At 43.1% G+C, this 18,253-nt stretch overlaps 2 protein-coding genes across 3 annotated transcripts in view; one reads left to right on the top strand and one right to left on the bottom strand.

Annotated features, from left to right (window-relative positions):
- Kif20a (kinesin family member 20A) lies at nucleotides 1-8,602 on the top strand. The gene is made up of 19 exons (XM_031365317.1): nucleotides 1-148; nucleotides 567-746; nucleotides 2,315-2,404; nucleotides 2,493-2,612; nucleotides 3,493-3,631; nucleotides 3,729-3,916; nucleotides 3,996-4,125; nucleotides 4,329-4,523; nucleotides 4,621-4,732; nucleotides 4,836-4,904; nucleotides 5,070-5,213; nucleotides 5,364-5,529; nucleotides 5,769-5,933; nucleotides 6,055-6,194; nucleotides 6,307-6,409; nucleotides 6,929-7,127; nucleotides 7,312-7,403; nucleotides 7,720-7,857; nucleotides 8,102-8,602. The coding sequence occupies exons 2-19, from the start codon at nucleotides 585-587 to the stop codon at nucleotides 8,414-8,416; spliced, it is 2,667 nt and encodes an 888-aa protein (XP_031221177.1). The 5' UTR covers nucleotides 1-148; nucleotides 567-584; the 3' UTR covers nucleotides 8,417-8,602.
- Cdc23 (cell division cycle 23) overlaps nucleotides 6,732-18,253 on the bottom strand; it is a 23,169-nt gene continuing 11,647 nt past the window's right edge. The window contains exons 7-17 of one of the 2 annotated variants that reach the window (XM_031365319.1): nucleotides 17,075-17,252; nucleotides 16,897-16,994; nucleotides 16,698-16,779; nucleotides 12,754-12,907; nucleotides 12,500-12,619; nucleotides 12,153-12,228; nucleotides 11,550-11,611; nucleotides 10,408-10,486; nucleotides 10,214-10,333; nucleotides 9,902-9,983; nucleotides 6,732-7,087 (exon numbers count right to left, since the gene is read on the bottom strand). In XM_031365319.1, coding sequence (XP_031221179.1) covers nucleotides 7,077-7,087; nucleotides 9,902-9,983; nucleotides 10,214-10,333; nucleotides 10,408-10,486; nucleotides 11,550-11,611; nucleotides 12,153-12,228; nucleotides 12,500-12,619; nucleotides 12,754-12,907; nucleotides 16,698-16,779; nucleotides 16,897-16,994; nucleotides 17,075-17,252 — 1,062 coding nt within the window. In that variant the 3' untranslated portion in view covers nucleotides 6,732-7,076. Of the gene's footprint in view, nucleotides 7,088-8,585; nucleotides 9,984-10,213; nucleotides 10,334-10,407; nucleotides 10,487-11,549; nucleotides 11,612-12,152; nucleotides 12,229-12,499; nucleotides 12,620-12,753; nucleotides 12,908-16,697; nucleotides 16,780-16,896; nucleotides 16,995-17,074; nucleotides 17,253-18,253 lie in introns of those variants that run through there. The other variant, XM_031365318.1, reaches the window with a different exon arrangement.

The following is an 18,253-nucleotide window of genomic DNA, read 5'->3' on the forward strand; positions in this document are numbered from 1 at the left end:
CGGACGAGCTCAGCGCGTAATTTAAAACATTGTGTGAGGAACAAAGCTGTTCCTGGTGAGCCGAGTTGTGCTCTCCTGTTACAAGAGTCGTGGTTCGCAAGTGGGTTGGAGCTGGGATCAGAGAAGCAGCGAGGCAGACCGTCTTCGGGTGAGTGCAATTTGGCTGGAGCCCCGATTATTAGCTTGCGTGTCATAGTCCGCAGAAGGCTCCCGTGTCTTCCATAAGTCCTGAGTTCTCGTGGTCTTTGCAGTGAGGTTGGAAAAGTACTACTGGGAATCCTTGAAACCCACTTTCACTGGCGGGCCTGTAGACAGCCTCTGTGGAGCGTGGCCTTCTGTTCCGCTTTTAGAGCCAGCTATCTCTCCGTGCCTATTCACCTTCAGAAATGCAGCCTCGGGCTGTTTTAGTTGTTCTCGTTCTCTTCCCCATGGCTGATAATGGCGTATAGTCTCGACCTAGTGTCCAAAGCAAGGACATCCCCCTTACCAGGGGACTATTTTTTAACCTACGGGTTTGCAGGTTTTGTGCGTTAATATTCTACCCATCTACTCTTGTCTCTTTTTAGACATTGACTCTGCTTGTCATGTCTCACGGGATGCTTTCTCCGCCAGCGGGCGTACTCTCTGATGAGGATGTTGTAGACTCCCCCGTGTTAGAATCCACAGCTGCAGATCTGAGGTCTGTGGTCCGAAAGGACCTGTTGTCAGACTGCTCTGTCATCTCCGCCTCTCTGGAGGACAAACAGGTAAAGGAGTTGAGTGGCTTAGGGGCAGAAAGTGGCATCTTCAGCTTAACAGTTACTTATACAAGGTAGTATGCAGTCAAAGGCCAGTGATCCTGAAGAAATGAAAGGCCAGTTAAAAATTGAGGGCAAAGTTGGGCATTGTGGTGCATACTTTAAATCCCAGCACTTGGGAGACAGACATAGTGGATCTCTGAGTTCAAGGCCGGCCTGGTTTACCAAGTGAGTTCCAGGACAGCCAGCACTACGCAGAGGAAACCCTATCATGAAAAAACAAAACAAAAAACAGGGCAAAACAAATGAAAAAGTCTGTATCAATAAGAATATTATTGGCATTATATTCATGAAATATCCCAATTGCAATTGCGTTATGCTTTCAGTTAGGGAAGAATATCTTATTTCTCTAGTGTGCAGGCTATTAATGTTAAGTAATAGGTACAAGGATGGAAGGTGAGAGTGCAAATTTAGTATGTCCTGGGTTCAGATATCAGCACTACATACAATTATTTGCAGAGAATCATGGTGGCCTTAAGTAAGTAGAATAGAATTTTTGTTTCATTAATAATTGTAGCTGGCATTGCTTTAGCCTTTCTTTTGCAAGGCCAAAGATTCTCAGTTATAGCACTATTGATGTTTGGAGCCAAACCTTTGTTGGAGGGGGCTGCCCTATGCTTGGCAAGATGTTTAGTAGTGTTTCTGGCCTCTGTCCACTAGATGCAATACATTTTCACAGCTCAGAATTCAGTGTCCTTGGGATTACAGAGACATTTGAATGGAGTGGTTACTATTTAACTTCATTCTTCAAGTCACTCATAACTTGTTCCTGGTCTCCTAACTACTAAATTGAGGCTCTGATTCCTGCGTGTCTATTGCTATTTATTGTTACTATTGTATGTACTATGATGGGGAAATAGGCACATGTGGAAGTCAGAGGATCACTTTGTAGAGTCAGTTCTCTTCCTTCTTTACATGGATTCCTGTGATTGAACTAAAGTTGGCACGCTTGTTCAGCAAGGTGAGCTGTCTTGCTAACCCAATTTTCATTACTGTGGTTTGAAAAACAATTGTATTTATCAGAATTGAAGAGACTGCTCAGGGTCAAGAGCCCTTCCTGTTCTTTCAGATGACCCAACTTAGCTTCAATGTTGAATGGCTCACAATTGCCTATAACTCCAGACTCCAGTGATCTAACACTTCCACAAACAAAAACAAATAAATAAAAATTATTTATTGTGAGATAGTATTGTAGTCAAGGATGGCTTTAAATTTCTGATCCCCCTATCTCTACCTGCTACTGGGTGTTGAGATTACAAGCACATGCCACCATACCTGGTACATGGTGATTTTCAAACAACTCATTCTAATTCAGATCATTTACATGGCAAGCCAGGATGGCAGGGTAGTGTTGAACAGGGAAGAGTAACAGAGTTTGTGTGAGCTAGAATGACTGTGGAACCAAAGAATAGCTGCACAGGACTGCTTAGCGTGGAATGAGGGAGGGGTAGTAGCATGCTTCTTAGGATCTCTGATGTTGGTCCTGGTTTAGAGGTTAACTCTAGAATCTATTATAGGCTCCACTGGAGGACACCTCAGAGAAGATGAAAGTTTACCTTCGAATCCGACCGTTCCTAACTTCTGAGTTGAACCGACAGGAAGATCAGGTAGGATTTAAGGTGGATTGTTGTAGTACAAAAGAGGCTCCCTGGGAATGCTTCTTTACTCTATTAACCCTGCTTTCTACCTTCTCAGGGTTGTGTCTGTATTGAGAATACAGAAACCCTTCTGCTACAGGCACCCAAAGACTCCTTTGCCTTGAAGAGTAACGAGAGGGGAATTGGCCAGGCCACTCACAAATTCACCTTTTCCCAGGTATGCAATACTAGTGTATAAAGCCCAACATTTGGGGGAAATTTATTTCTTCTTTAAAAGGTTTCTACTCGGCTGGGCGATGGTGGTGGACACCTTTAATCCCAGCACTTGGGAGGCAGAGGCAGGCAGATTTCTGAGTTCGAGGCCAGGTCTACAGAGTGAGTTCCAGGACAGCCAGGGCTACACAGAGAAACCCTGTCTTGAAAAAAACAAAACAAAACAAAAGAAGATTTCTACTCGTATGTTCTTTTTTTTTTTTTTAAGATTTATTTATTTATTATATGTAAGTATGTGTAAATAGCTGCCTTCAGACACACCAGAAGAGGGTGTCAGATCTCTTTACGGATGGCTGTGAGCCACCATGTGGTTGCTGGGATTTGAACTCAGGACCTTTGGAAGAGCAGTCAGTGCTTTTAACCGCTGAGCCATCTCTCCAGCCCTACTCATGTGTTCTTTACATGTCTGTATCTGTAAGTTTGAGACCTTCTGTGCTCTCAGTGTGTCAGATACTTCTATGCACATGAGCATGTGATTGCTCTTCCCCCTCTTCTCCCTGATGAGACCACTGTGCCCGTATCACAGTGACAGTGATCTTGCTGAAGCTATAGTCAGTGGTTAAAAAGAGAACTGAGATTGGATCTACCATCTCCAAACCCATGCTTATAACCAACTGTACAACCCCATGTGTGTGCACAGCATTAAACTTAATAGCATTCCTTAAGTATTTAATTAGGATGAACTGTACTGGCAAGGGGTGATGGGGAAACAACTGGAGTCCATTAGGAAAACCTGCTTGAGCAGTCTCCAGAGGAGGATTATATCTACTAGTACTGTCCAGGAGACAGATGGCAGATGTAATATGAAACCGGTCTATTTCTAGATATTTGGGCCGGAAGTGGGACAAGTGTCCTTCTTCAACCTGACCATGAAGGAGATGGTAAAGGATGTGCTCAAAGGGCAGAACTGGCTCATATACACCTATGGAGTGACCAACTCAGGGAAAACCTACACAATTCAAGGTAAGTAGGAAGCTACAGCAGGGTTGCCAACTGGCAACTTGTTTTTCTCTTTGATGCCTTGAGAAAAAGATCTTATTACTAATACTATTATTTCCAGGAACTAGTAAGGATGCGGGGATCCTGCCCCAGTCCCTGGCTCTCATCTTTAATAGTCTCCAGGGCCAGCTTCATCCAACACCTGATCTGAAGCCCTTGTTGTCCAATGAGGTAATCTGGCTAGACAGCAAGCAGATCCGACAGGAGGAAAAAAAGAAGCTGTCCCTGCTAGTTGGAGGCCTCCAAGAGGTGAAGTGTTCGTGAGGTGGGATAAATAGCACAGAGTTTAGGGAAGATTAGTGCTTACCCTCTCTCCATGCCCCTTCAGGAGGACCTGTCCACCTCTGTGAAGAAACGTGTCCACACTGAAAGTCGGATAGGTGCCAGCAACAGCTTTGATAGTGGCATTGCTGGGCTGTCTTCCACCAGTCAGTTCACCAGCAGTAGCCAGCTAGATGGTATGTATGTACCATGAGTAAGCGCTATGCTGGGCAGTCGGGGTTGGAGGGGGTGGGGGGGATATGACCCACTCCCTATTCCCAACAGCTGTAAGAGGTCAGAGACTGCAACTGGAACTTCATCTTTCCAGGTTTCTATAGACCAAAGTAAGATGGAACGCTCCATGGTTAATGATGTATGTGTACGTTGGTTTTTCTCACAGAAACAAGTCAATTATGGGCACAGCCAGACACTGTCCCAGTAAGTGTTCCAGCAGACATTCGCTTCTCTGTCTGGATCTCCTTCTTTGAGATCTACAATGAATTGCTCTATGACCTGTTAGAACCACCTAGCCATCAGCATAAGAGACAGACACTTCGGCTATGTGAGGATCAAAATGGCAATCCTTACGTGAAAGGTATGCAAAAGGTAGGGGAGGTTGGCAGGAAACCTGGGGGGACGTGGGCAAACTAGAAGAGGGGCCAAGTGTTCTCACCTTACTCTCTTGGCTCCAGATCTCAACTGGATTCATGTTCGTGACGTTGAGGAGGCCTGGAAACTTTTGAAAGTGGGTCGTAAGAACCAGAGCTTTGCCAGCACCCACATGAACCAGCATTCTAGCCGCAGGTCAGCTGTGAGGATTGATCTCGACTATATCTAGACAGCTTTAGCCTTCCACCTCATCATAGAAGATATAGAGCAATTTTTCCCTTTTCCTTTTCCTTTTCAGTCACAGCATCTTCTCAATCAGAATCTTGCACCTTCAGGGAGAAGGGGATATGGTGCCCAAGATCAGTGAGTAAGTTTTTCCACCTAGAAATTTGATCATCTTGGCCATGTGGTCATGGCGGCAGAATTTGCTCTTTTCCTTCTTTTGATATAAAAAACTTGGAAGGCCCTTTCACGAGAGGAATTATATAATAAGCTATGAGTTCCTTATATCCACTCCTGTGCTTTATTCCAGACTGTCACTATGTGATCTGGCTGGCTCAGAGCGCTGCAAACATCAAAAGACTGGTGAGCGGCTAAAGGAGGCAGGAAACATTAACACTTCTCTGCATACCCTGGGCCGCTGTATTGCTGCCCTGCGACAGAATCAGCAGAACCGGTAAGCTGTAGGCCGGGGTGGCCTGAGCCTGGCCATTTGCTCAGTTCCAGGTCAGCACTGAGGGTAGTGCTTGGATACATGTGTGTGCGAGTGTGCCCCGCCAAAACCTGTGGTTATATTCACAATGTTATTTATCTGATTCTGTGCAAGGTCAAAGCAGAACCTGATTCCTTTCCGTGACAGCAAGTTGACTCGTGTGTTCCAAGGCTTCTTCACAGGCCGAGGTCGTTCCTGTATGATTGTCAATGTGAATCCCTGTGCATCTACATATGACGAGACTCTACATGCAGCCAAATTCTCAGCCCTGGCCAGCCAGGTGAGAAGCTATACACAGAGTGATTGTATTTTCTTTGGACTAGCAATTTTTTGGTCTTTTGAGTCAGGGTTTCACTGTGTAGTCCTGGCTGTCCTAGAACTCTGAGATCCACCTGCCTCTGCATCTGGAGTGCTGGGGATTAAAGGCGTGGGCCACCACCACCCAGCAGGACTAGCAATCTTAAAATAGCTCTTTAGGAACTAGTTAAGGCATCAATTAAGATTTCTTCCCCCCTCCAGCTTGTGCATGCCCCACCTGTGCATCTGGGAATCCCATCCCTGCATTCATTCATCAAGGAGCACAGTCTTCAGGTGTCCCCTGGCCTAAAGAAAGAGGGCGGGGCAGACTCAGACCTCGAGGACAGTCCTGAAGACGAAGCTGAGATCTCCATATATGGCAAGGAGGTAAGGACACAAGGTAGCTCTAGCGGAGCAGCTTGATGGCTGTACACTTGCCACAAGGCATTCCAGGTGGAGTTGGGCCTTTTTAAAAAGTGCAGGAGGTCTCATAGGTGTGGTCTTCTAGGAGCTACTCCAGGTGGTGGAAGCCATGAAAGCACTACTTTTAAAAGAACGACAAGAAAAGCTGCAGTTGGAGATACAGCTCCGTGAGGAAATTTGCAACGAGATGGTGGAACAGATGCAACAACAGCAGCAGTGGTGCAGGTACTGCTGGGTAGCCTCCTAGTCCAGTCCCCTGTGATAGAGGACAGCAGTGGGGTGTGCAGGCTGTTCCCCAGCTTCACTCCTCAGGATCCTCACTAGCCTTTTCTGACAGTGAGCGTTTGGACACCCAAAAGGAACTGTTGGAGGAACTTTATGAGGAGAAACTAAAGATCCTGAAGGAATCACTGACATCTTTCTACCAAGAGCAGATTCAGGTGAGTTTACCCCAACCAGTCTCAAAGCCACTTGCTTCCTGCATGTGGGTGTCTGAGACAAATATATTTACTTTGACTTTTTGTTTAGTTGGCTTAGTTTTTCAAGACAGAGTTTGGCTGTCCTGGAACCTACTCTGTAGACAAGACTGGCCTTAAACTCAGATCCACCTGCCTCTGCCTCCCAAGTGCCTCGGGCTAAAGGCACACACTACTACCACCCCTACTGCCAGCATCTTATGGATTTCTGAGATAGGGTCTCATTCACTATTGTCGCTCTGGCCAGCCTCAAACTAAGTTTTATAAACTCTAGAAAGAACAGTAATATGTAATAGAATTAATTTTATTAGTTTCCCTTAGTGCCTTGCAGCTATTAAGTTTAAATTCAGGGATGAGTTTATCATGAAAGTGTACTATAGGCTAATGTCAGCATGAATGTTAAGAAAGTTTATGTTCTTTTAGTCTGGTCCTTTGGTATTTGTCTGACCCTGGACAGAATTGTACTCTCTGCTTCCCTCTTAGGAGCGGGATGAAAAAATTGAAGAGCTAGAAACTCTCTTGCAGGAAGCCAAACAGCAGCCAGTGGCACAACAGTCAGGGGGGTGTGAATTGTCCCTCCGGCGGTCACAAAGGTTGGCAGCTTCTGCCTCCACTCAGCAGTTCCAGGAAGTTAAAGCTGAACTAGAGCAATGCAAAACAGAGTTAAGCTCTACCTCTGAAGGTGAGGAAGGAAGGCAGGAAGCCTGACAGTGGAAGTGGGTGACAGGGAAGTTGGCATTCAAACTCAGTCCTGACTCCACCTCCAAGCCATATCTACCCACATCTTATTCTGCTACTGTTAAAGCCCAAAGCTGAAAAACCCATGCATTAAATGTTACCTATATATTCTGTGTATCTCCCCTCAGAGCTGCAGAAGTATCAGCAAATGTTAAAACCGCTACCCACCACCAAGCCTTTCACCATGGATGTGGATAAGAAGTTAGAGGAGGGCCAGAAGGTATTTGACCTTAATCTATTTCAAAGGCCTTTATCAGGGGGTCTAAGTGAGAATAAGGTGTTTTTCCTCTTTCTGTTTTTGTGCAAGCATCCTGAGGAATGAAAGCCAGCCCAATTTTGCTTCACATTTATTTATCTGTATGTATGATGTGGAAGACAGAAGAATGGTTCTCTCTTTCCACCATATGGGTTCCTAGTTCAATTCAGTTGTGGAGCTTGGGTGATAAATGCCCTCCTCACTAGCTAAGCCAGCTCACCAGCTTCCCCAAGTCTGCCATGGATTGATTTTGGCCACAATCTGATTCCTATTCTTTCAGAATATAAGGCTGCTACGGACAGAGCTCCAGAAACTAGGACAGTCTCTGCAGTCAGCAGAAAGAGCCTGTTGCCACAGCACCGGAGCAGGAAAACTTCGTCAAGCATTAACCAACTGCGATGACATCTTAATCAAACAGGTGAAGGCAGCCTATCTCTCCCTTTAACCTGCTCTCTGTTCCAGCCCACTCGTGTGTATGTGAGAGGGAAACTGAAGAAACAGTTAAAAACAATAAAGCTAATATCATATAAAGCCCAGGGCTTTCTGTATGCTAAGCAGGTACTCTACTGCTAAGCTATGGCACTTCTCATTGCTAATGATGCTTGATACCAGATCTCTTAAATGATAAAAATGTATGTTTTCTCTAACTTTAATGTTCTTAGAACCAGACCCTGGCTGAGCTACAGAATAACATGACGCTAGTGAAACTGGACCTTCAGAAAAAGGCAGCCTGCATTGCTGAGCAGTACCATACTGTGCTGAAGCTCCAAGGCCAAGCTTCTGCCAAAAAGCGGCTGGGAGCAAACCAGGAAAACCAGCAACCAAATCATCAACCCCCAGGAAAGAAACCATTCCTGCGAAACTTACTTCCCCGAACACCTACCTGCCAAAGCTCAACAGACAGCGGCCCTTATACACGGATCTTGCGCTCACGACACTCTCCTTTACTCAAATCTCCCTTTGGCAAAAAATACTAAAGTTGTGGGGATGAAGATGCATGGTTGTTGCCCTGAGGTTGGTCAGCTGCTCAGCTGGTTAAGTCTCTTAAGCTTCAGCATATACCCAGAACTGTATTCAGAATTACTGTATTATAATCACCTGTATAATCTTGTTCTTTTTATGCACAAATATTATATGGAATAAAGACATTGTTTATGCTTTTATTTGGATTCCAAATTTAGAAAAATATAAAAAGGGGGACAGAAAATTGATATAAATACCATCTGGCCTGTTAGACACCTGGACAGGAACAGCAGTGGGAACCAGCCTAATGCACACTAATATAATGTTGATAGATACCCAAAGGGCTTGGGTAGCTGTCTAGCCAGGAAGCTGCTATGTCAAAACATCCACCTGCCTGTCTCCAAATGCTGGAATTAAAGACATACACCATTGCACGGCACCCAGTTAATGTTCCTTCCATTAAAAGGGGCATAAAATGTTCTGAGTACAAGAGAAGGAAGGCTAGATCCTAAACACACAATGATCTATAGCACCTACTGCACAAGCTCATTGTAGCAGACATCAAGGGTATCTGAATTCTAAAAAAACACAGGATGATTCCTTCAACCTTGTATATAAGGTTGAAAACCAAGTTGGAGACTTAAAAAAAAAAAAAAATTACATCAAGCACTTACTAAAAGATACCAGCATAAATTTTAATATCTGAAGTAAAAAAACTCCTTTCGAAAATGTCCATGAAGTTATCTCCTTGTGTTGCTCTCATCAGGTATGTATAGTTAGCATGGCCATGTGGCCATCTGGCCCTCATGTGAGCCACAGTTCATGCTCACTGACTCTCACTTGAGAGGTTTTAGAAGGCTTTTGAAAACTCCACAAGATCATATGGATAGCTCCACTCTATTTAAACCTAATCTCTGACATCAGAACAGTACACTCTCAGTAAAATAAAGGTCATTCTAGCCAGGGCTGGTGGCATTCTCCTGTAGTGCTATCATTGGAGAGGGTGAGGCAGAAAGGCCCCAGGCTAAGCTACAGAGAAACTCTGTCTTTAAAAAGAAAACAAACTCATTATTCAAAGCTGAGCTCCCTGGGATAATAAGCTTTGCCCTTTCCTTCCTTGTTACCCACTCAGCAGCACTGGAACCTTGCTTCTGTGGAGGGAGTAGAGAGGCTAGGAAGACCAAGACCTGCCACTCTGAATAGAAGGGAGCATTGCTGGCTGGCAAAAGACAGTATCTGACCCCACCATATTTCTGCCTGCCTCTGAAGGTGGTTCCATAGGCTGTCCCTCAGGCTGTTTCTGTCTAAGAAATGAGAAGAGCTTAGGTCCTTGGGAGAACAGACGTGGCTGTTCTTTACTGGAGGTAAGGTTTAATATTGGTCTAGCAGTGTGCTGACGTGAGTAGTCGACTATGGTGTGACTGAAGACAGGTTGAGTGGAGAAACTCTGCGTGTGGGAGTGTTGTTTGCAGACAGTGAGGCAGGGAGGAAAAAGGTACCAGGCGTGTCAGATGTGGGTGTCTCCCCTTGGTTCCTCAGCTGGAGAATCTGGCGGAGCAAGGCCTTACCTTCTTCCCGGGTCTGAAACAAAGTCACAGCTGTTTCAAAATATATTCAGTGCTAATCTCAAAAGATGATTATTAAAATCCTGTTCAGATCATTCCTTACAAATGAAAGGAGTTCTGTCCCCTTTTTAAAAAGGTACTATACGACAGACAACTTCCACAGGACAAAGTAAGCTTCTCTACACACCATGGTAAAGACCATCTATTTTGGCCTAAAATCCAAACCCTTTAAAATCTAATACTCACATCATTGAATGCACAACATTTTTGGGCACAAGTTGAAGCTTCATCCCACAGTTTGCACTTAAAATAGTACTGGGCCAGGTAGCGGAAGGCCGTGCTCTCCTCCAAGTGCTCTACCGTTTCCTAGGAAATGGAAAGTAGGCATGACCAAGGTGACAAGAACCCATGGTGACAAGGCTCTCTGCTCTGACACATACCCCACAGGAATAGATATCTTGGATGTATTTGATGTAACACTGGGCAGCCTGCTCTGACTCAGTCAGCTGTTCATGGAGCCTACAAAAGAAATTGAGCTTTAAAGAAGTCAGGCCACAAAGCAAGCCAGAAATTAAAACCAGAAATGACAGGTAAACAAATAAATTTTAACATAAATAACATTGAAACCCAAAAGACTATCAGTGCCCACCAAGAATAGAAGCTGAATTCAATAACACATGCCTTTAATCCCAGCAGAGGCAGGCTGAGTTTGAGGCCAGCCCGGTCTACAAAGCGAGTTCCTGGACAGCCAGGGCTACAGAAACTCTTTCTTGAAGAACTTAGCTTACTTTGGCCGGAGGCTGGCCACTGCAAGATGACTAGGCTCCAATGAGTATACAGAAAACAGGAAATGGACTTTTTAAAAATTTTGGTGTGTGTGTGGGGGTGTCATGGGGAGGGAGGACAGACATGGGAGGACTAAGAGGTGAGTGCAATTGGGTTGCATGATGTGAGATTCCCAAATAATCAATTTTTTAAAAGGTGAAAGGTAGACTAAAGAGTAAGGCCTTGTCTCAAAATAAAAAAAACCACCACCAACAACAACAAAAACAGTTGTTAAGGGCTGGTGAGGCCCTTATGAGCAGATAAAGGCACTTGAAGACTAGCTTTGTTCAATTCCTAGGACCCAGAGTGGCAGGAGTGAACTGACTTCTACAAGTTGTCCTCTGACTCCCCCCCAACACACACACACACAAAATTTAAAAAAATATTTATAAAAAAGTAGTTAACTAAACTGGACAATTAGATAATATACCCTTGCAAAATTTTCCTGTTAATACCGGTGAGAATGAGAACTAACCAAATGACTACTTCTGAGCAGTGCTCCCATGCACTGTCCTCAACCACTGAACCACACTGCTAGTCTAGTCCTGTTTTTCAATTCATTTTTCATCTCTTGCCTAATAGGAAAGCTATTTCCTATTCAAGGTAAAGTGGCACTCTCTACAGTCAAGAGCCTAGATTCTGGGTCCATCTACAACATGGGGGGGAGAAAAAAAGAAAAGAAAATGGTGCTCAATTGCCAGCCCAGCATCCCCACATCCCGCTCCATGCGCTACTCAGATCCCAAGCCTTCACTTACTTGGCCAGCTTTACCAGAGCCATTTTCTCCACGTCTCCCACAGCATACGCTCTCCAGTAACACTGTCAAAGAGTACACAGGTCGCTTCAGACTCCTGCTCATGTGCAACAACTAATCATATTAGTGCTAAGGCCATGCAAGCCTTCTAGAAATTCAAGCTTGCAGAATTTGGAGCATTTTTCTTTTGCAAGGATTCTTTTTTTTTTTTAAGATTTTTTATTTATTGTTATATATAAGTACACTGTAGCTGTCTTCAGACACACCAGAAGAGGGCGTCAGAAGATGGTTGTGAGCCACCATGTGGTTGCTAGGATTTGAACTCAGGACCTTTGGAAGAGCAGTCAGTGCTCTTATTGGAGCATTTTTCTAATGATGATAGTTCCAGGCTACATATAGACATCCATTGAGAATATCCATCGATAATCTCAACCTACCTTTCTTTTTATAGTACATAGCTACAAAATATTCATTTTGCTATGCACATAGATCAGAATACAGAAAGACAAACAACAACAAGACGAACAAAACCCCAGTATATACAAGCCAAGCTCCTTTTAAACAGCGGATTTCTACTCAGATTCTTGAGGCTGCAATTTGAGGTACCTTTTTGGCTTCCACTAGTTGATTGAGTTTCTCATAACATTCTCCTAAGGCAACCAGCATGCGAGAATCATTGGGACTATGAGAAAGAGTAACATTGTCAGAGCAAAGACTTTACCTCAAGTCTTCAACTCAAAGATTAGTCTCTACTATTTCCATGCTATTCCAAATCTATGCAAGGCCTGTTCTTCAACGAAACGCCTCATTTAATTACTTTACTTTATGTTTATAATTATCCTATAAACCCACTAGGAGAAGATACTAAGTAAAAATGACTAAGCCATTCCCTTTAGGTCTGAGAGAGATGGTACCATATCAACCTTTCCCACATTGTCCAGTAACCAACTTACCGAAGCTGGTGGGCCCGTCTATAATAATAAAGGCAATAAAATGGCATTTTAAGGATTTCATAGGTCTGCCCAAGGCCATACCAAGCTCTGTAGTCTCTCTTGTTGACCTCAATGGCATGTCTAAGAAACAGACAAAACAGACCAGTTATATGGCAAAAGAATTAAAGTTAGCAACACAGAGACTACTAACAAGAGGCTCCTGCCACTGTGGAAATCAGATCCACTCACCCCTGCCCACCCTCCTAGATGCTCACCGGTAAGCCTGAATAGCTGCAGACGTGTTTTTCATTTCCATGTATTCATGCCCCATCAGTGTCCAGGCCCCAAGGTACCTAGGATTCAACTTTAGGGCTCTCTGGAAATATAAAGCTGCTTTCTCATGCTGGGAGCGTAAGCTGTAATAATTGCCTGATTAAAAAACAAAATAAAAACAAAATGATCCCTAGTAAAACAGAGACAACACACACACACACACACACACACACACACACACACACACACACACCATTAAAGGGGATGTAGAATGGCTCAGTGGTTTAAGATTACTGGCTGCTCTTCCAAAGGATCCATGTTCAGTTCCCAGCACCAACAGGGCAGCTAGCAACCCCTGTATCCAGTGCCACGAAATCTGGCATGCTTTACTGGCCTCTTCTTATACTAACACATACATATATATTCATATAGGCAAAAACTAATAAACATAAAATAAATAAATCTTTAAAAATAAATAAAAATAAACATAAAAAATTAAAAGCCTTTCCCCCATTTCTTTATTTTATTTCATGAAGATAATAGTTTCTTGGTTTTGGGGGGGGTTGTTTTGTTTCGTTTTTCAAGACAGACTTTCACTGTATAGCCTTTGATGTCCTTAAACTTACAGAGATCCACCTGATGTCTTTAAACTTACAGAGATCCACCTATCTCTGCCTCCCAAGTGCTGAGATTTTTTTTAAAGCATGTGCCACTATCACCTGGCTAGATATAGCATTTATATACATTTTTGTAATATAAGAGTTTTCTAAGCCTGCTTTAGATTGGTAATTTTTTGTTTGTTGATTTTATTTTATTTTTTGGTTTTTCAGGACAGTGTTTCTGTGTAGCCATGGTTGTCCTGGAACTCGTTTTGTGGACAAGGCTGGCCTCGAACTCAAGATCAGCCTGCCTCTGCCTCCCAAGAGCTGGAATTCAAGGCACGTGCCACCACACCCAACTTGACTTTTGTTTAGATTAGTTCTAAACTATATTATTTTAAACCTAGACTTCATAGGAATTTCTCAAAAGGACTAAAGAGGTAGAGCTCTGAGTTTCTTCCCCACGAATCATAGCAGACCTATACTACAGTTTGTGAAAAGAAAAGAACGATTAGGAAGCCATAAAAGATATTAAGCGTCTAAAAGCTACCGTCTTACTGAGTCATAGATGAATAAGCAAAATAAAGTAGACCAAACAACAGGACATAATCCAAGAAGAAAAACAATCCCTTTAGATGCTGGCCAAGTGGATGGAGAATGAATGCCTTAAATCCCAGCTTTTGAGGAGACTGCAAGTAGGCCTGCATCGAAAGGTCTCGGCAGCCAGAGAAGAAGAGAGAGAGAAAAAAAGAGCTAGAGCTAGAGACAGACAGACAGACAAACAGACAGACAGACAGACAGAAATGAAGAAAGAAAGAAAGAAAGAGAAATTTGCTACCTAAAAAAAATCAGACAACAATATTTTTGCTGGTAGATTGCAACTGTGATGTTGCTAACAAAACTGTAAATCTACAAAACTTTGTTCAACCATGAACTTAAAACAGGTAAGTCCTGTGGTTTGTTCCAATAAAGCTTTCTTAGCCAGGCATGGTGATGCACTCCTTTAGGCTCAGCACTTCAGAGGCAGAGGCAGGCAGATCTCTGTGTGTTCAAGGCCAGTGTGATCTACAGAGTACGTTTCAGAGCAACCAGGGATACACAGAGAAATTCTGTCTTCAAAAAAGCAACCAACTAGACTGTTAATGAAACTTGAAGAGGTTTTCCTTTTTTAAAAACTGTATTTATAGGCTGGAGAGATGGCTCAGTGGTTAAGAGCACTGACTGATCTTCCAGAGGTCCTGAGTTCAATTCCCAGCAACTACATGGTAGCTCACAACCATCTGTAATGGGATCTGATGTCCTCCTCTGGTGTATTTGAAGACAGCTACAGTGTACTCATATACATAAAATAAATATATCTTTAAAAACTAAAACTTACTTATTTTTTCATTTATCTGTGCCTACGCAAGCACGTCACCATTGACTCAAACCCCCAGTCCCAACCTAGGTTATAGGTTGAGACTTTACCTCAAAAAACAAAATAACATTTCCTTTATGTATAAATTATATGTACACTAATAAACCAGCCAAAACATAGACAGCACAATATGTATTATGTTAACTTGCAGAAAATGCGACATACTATTAAGTAAAATAATGAAAATCTGAAGTAGTTACATAAAGGAGTCTATTTTGGTAAGCCAATAACAAAAACTCTCCATATATTTTTAAAATAGTTTTAGTTTATTAGAAATCAACTTTATTCACTGTTTATACTCTATATCTGATTATTTAAGTTTAAACTCAATTTCATGTTTACCAAGAAGAAAGCAGTAGGGTTTTATGCCCATTATAGCCAGGCATATGTCTTTAATCCCAGTACTCAGGAGGCAGAAGCAGGTCTATGAGTTCTAGGCAGCCTGGTCTATACAGTCAGTTCCAGGACAGCCAGCTCTGTAGATAGTCTGGCTTTTAAAAAAATAAAAAATAAAAAAATAAAAGGTATTCACCTGCAATCTCAATACTGGAAAGGTAGTCAGGAGACTAAGAAATCCAAAGTCATCTTTAGCTACACAGTGAATTCTAAATATAAGAAAGATTCTGCCTCAAGCAACAGACATACAAGGTGGCTGGGGGTGACTGTAATCTTGGCATTTAGGAAGTGAGAGGAGAATCAGTAGTTCAAGGTCATCCTTGAACTTGAACAGGTCACATTCCAAGCTGAAGCAGCTACATGAAGCTGAGACAACTGTCTCAAAACAAAACAGCAAGCCAAACCAGCCAAGAAAGGGGCCTCAGCAGCGAGGGCTGTATACTGACTCTGCAGGAGACTCGAGTTTGATTCTTAGTACATATGTCATGAGGCTCATCACTGCGGTAAACTCCAGCTCCAGAGGACCTGACGCCTTTGGCCTCTGAGGGCAGATACCAGCACTCATAGGCTGAGTCGTGACCATAGACAAACATCTTTTAATAAAAAGTCCAAAAGCAAGCCAGACATAGAAGCTCATATCAATAATCCTAACACTTGGGATCTAAGGCAGAAGAACTAGCATGAGTCAGAAGCCAGTGTGAGCTAGAGTTTTATGACACTGGGGTGAGACACTCACTCAAAGAACGCCTAAGGTGGCTCTGGAGTGATAGCTCTTCAGATCAAAGCAGAGCCTACTGTTTCAAAGGACCTGGGTTCACTTCCAGCACCCACATGGCTGCTCACAACCACCAGTGCCAAGGTGCCAACCCTGCCCGCCTCTGGCCTCCACGGGCACCAGGCATAGCATGGAAGCAACACATCTTTACATGTAAATACAATTTAAAATTAGAAAGAGAAAACCTCTAAGAAGCCTCAGGGGGTAAAGGCACTGGCTGCCCGGCTGGCTAGCCTGAATCTGATCCCTGGGACCTACATGGGAGAAAGAGAATCTCAAGGTGTCCTCAGACTTGCACAGTGCACTCTGGTACATACATGCGTACCCACCCACAAATAAATATAATAAAAGTAATTATAAAAACAGGGCTAGCAAAATGGGTTTTCGGCCAGTCTATACAAATGTCTGTACTTATGTTCAGTAATCTGTTACTGTCTCAAAAACAAAACAAACAACAAAAACAAAAACACCAAACAAACAAAGAAACAAGGTAGAGCCAAGTCTGGTGGCTCTGTCTTGCCTTTAATCCCAACATCCAAGAGGCAAATGCATGCTATCTCTGTGAGTCCAAGGCCAGCCTAGTCTACACAGCAAGTTCTAAAACTATATATAATGAGACATTGTCATAGGATAGGATAGGATAGGATAGGATAGGATAGGATAGGATAGGATAGGATAGGATAGGATAGAATAGAATAGAATAGAATAGAATAGAATAGACAGAGAGAGCTTAAAAAAATAAAAGTAGTTAACTCTCACCAATTACGCAGCATGTTTCTACTCGGTATTTATCAATTTCACAGAGGTTATGCGCCAAGTAACTCAATTCAGACTTCATGCTCTGGGAGAAAAGAGGAAGACCACGTGAGCCTGAAAAAGCACCCTGAAGCTGTCTCTTCTTTAGTTAGTGCTAACATGATTATCTAATACAGGAGTTTCATCAAGAAAAACAAATCACCCTGACATAGAGGAGATTGGAGAATGTGTCCATGTTTTCAATCCTGTAAGGATCTTGTTTCCTCAGCTCATTGAAAATAGAAAGGGCTTTGTCGATATCTGCAGAAAGAAAGCAGAGTCTAAAACCCAGCTACCTGCACCTCTGCCTCTGCCAGCACCCACTGTCCTTATTCACTCACCTCTGATATTGTGATAAGCAACTGCAATTTGGGAAACAATGTATGAGCTCTTGGCAAAGCCCACATCAATGAGATGCTGATACTTCTGCAGGGCCTCCTCTATCAGCTGCAATTCTGTGTATATATGAGCCAAGAAGAACTCTTTCATCCAGGTGTCCGGCAAAGACAGGAACTTCAGCTGGCACCAGAAGAGAGGGACAGGCTTAATATAATCTGGCATTTCTCCCAAAAGAACACCAAAGAAAAATCATTACTTTCTAAAAGGATTCTTCACTAAAATTTTGCTAGAACACCTGTAAATAAATACAGGATAATCCCACTAGGTTTGACTCATAAGCATAATCAAGAGAGAATGGCCCATTGGGATAGACTTAAAAACAAAACAAAAACATGCAAAACTTAAGAATAATTAGAATCTAAATAGGAAGAGAGAAAAAAATAAAGCCTACTAGGCAAGAGTTACAGTAAGACTGGAGAACACAAGAAAACAAGCTTGGTTTGAGGACACTATATGTAATAAAAGGCAATCCCATCACAGAGCAGAGAACAAGACACAAGAAGAAACTACTGCAATGCCTGCCACCAAAGTGATTTAAAACGGCTCCTTCTTAAATCCCAGCACTCAGGAGGCTGAGACAGGAGGATTGCCATGAATTTGACACCAGCCCAGTCTACAAAGAGAGGCCATCTTAAAAAAAAGAAAAGGAAGCCGGGCAGTGGTGGCGCACGCCTTTAATCCCAGCACTTGGGAGGCAGAGGCAGGCGGATTTCTGAGTTAAGGCCAGCCTGGTCTACAGAGTGAGTTCCAGGACAGCCAGGGCTACACAGGGAAACCCTGTCTCAAACAAACAAACAAACAAACAAACAAAACAAAAAAAAAAAAAAGAAAGAAAAGAAAGAAAAGGAGCTATGTATGGTAGTACACACATTCTTTAACTCTAGTGCATGGGAGGTAGAGATAGGAGGATCTCTGGCCAGATTGGTCTACATAGCAAATTGCAGGACAGCTAGAGCTACACAGAAAAGCAGAGAAAGGAAGGAAGGAAGGAAGGAAGGAAGGAAGGAAGGAAGGAAGGAAGGAAGGAAGGAAGGAAGGAAAGGAGGGAAGGAGGGAGGGAGGGAAGGAGGGAAGAAGGGAGGGAAGGAAAGAGGGAAGGAAGGAAAGAGGGGATTAAAAGG

Source organism: Mastomys coucha, unplaced genomic scaffold (genome assembly GCF_008632895.1).
Source record: "Mastomys coucha isolate ucsf_1 unplaced genomic scaffold, UCSF_Mcou_1 pScaffold13, whole genome shotgun sequence".
Classification (NCBI taxonomy): domain Eukaryota; kingdom Metazoa; phylum Chordata; class Mammalia; order Rodentia; family Muridae; genus Mastomys; species Mastomys coucha.

What these genes read in the sequence shown, in the direction of transcription:
- Kif20a (XM_031365317.1), top strand. Translation starts at nt 585, where the DNA reads ATGTCTCACGGGATGCTTTCTCCGCCAGCGGGCGTACTCTCTGATGAG. An exon ending in CCTCTCTGGAGGACAAACAG is followed by an intron (nt 747 to 2,314) that starts GTAAAGGAGTTG and finishes AATCTATTATAG; the next exon opens with GCTCCACTGGAGGACACCTC. An exon ending in TGAACCGACAGGAAGATCAG is followed by an intron (nt 2,405 to 2,492) that starts GTAGGATTTAAG and finishes CTACCTTCTCAG; the next exon opens with GGTTGTGTCTGTATTGAGAA.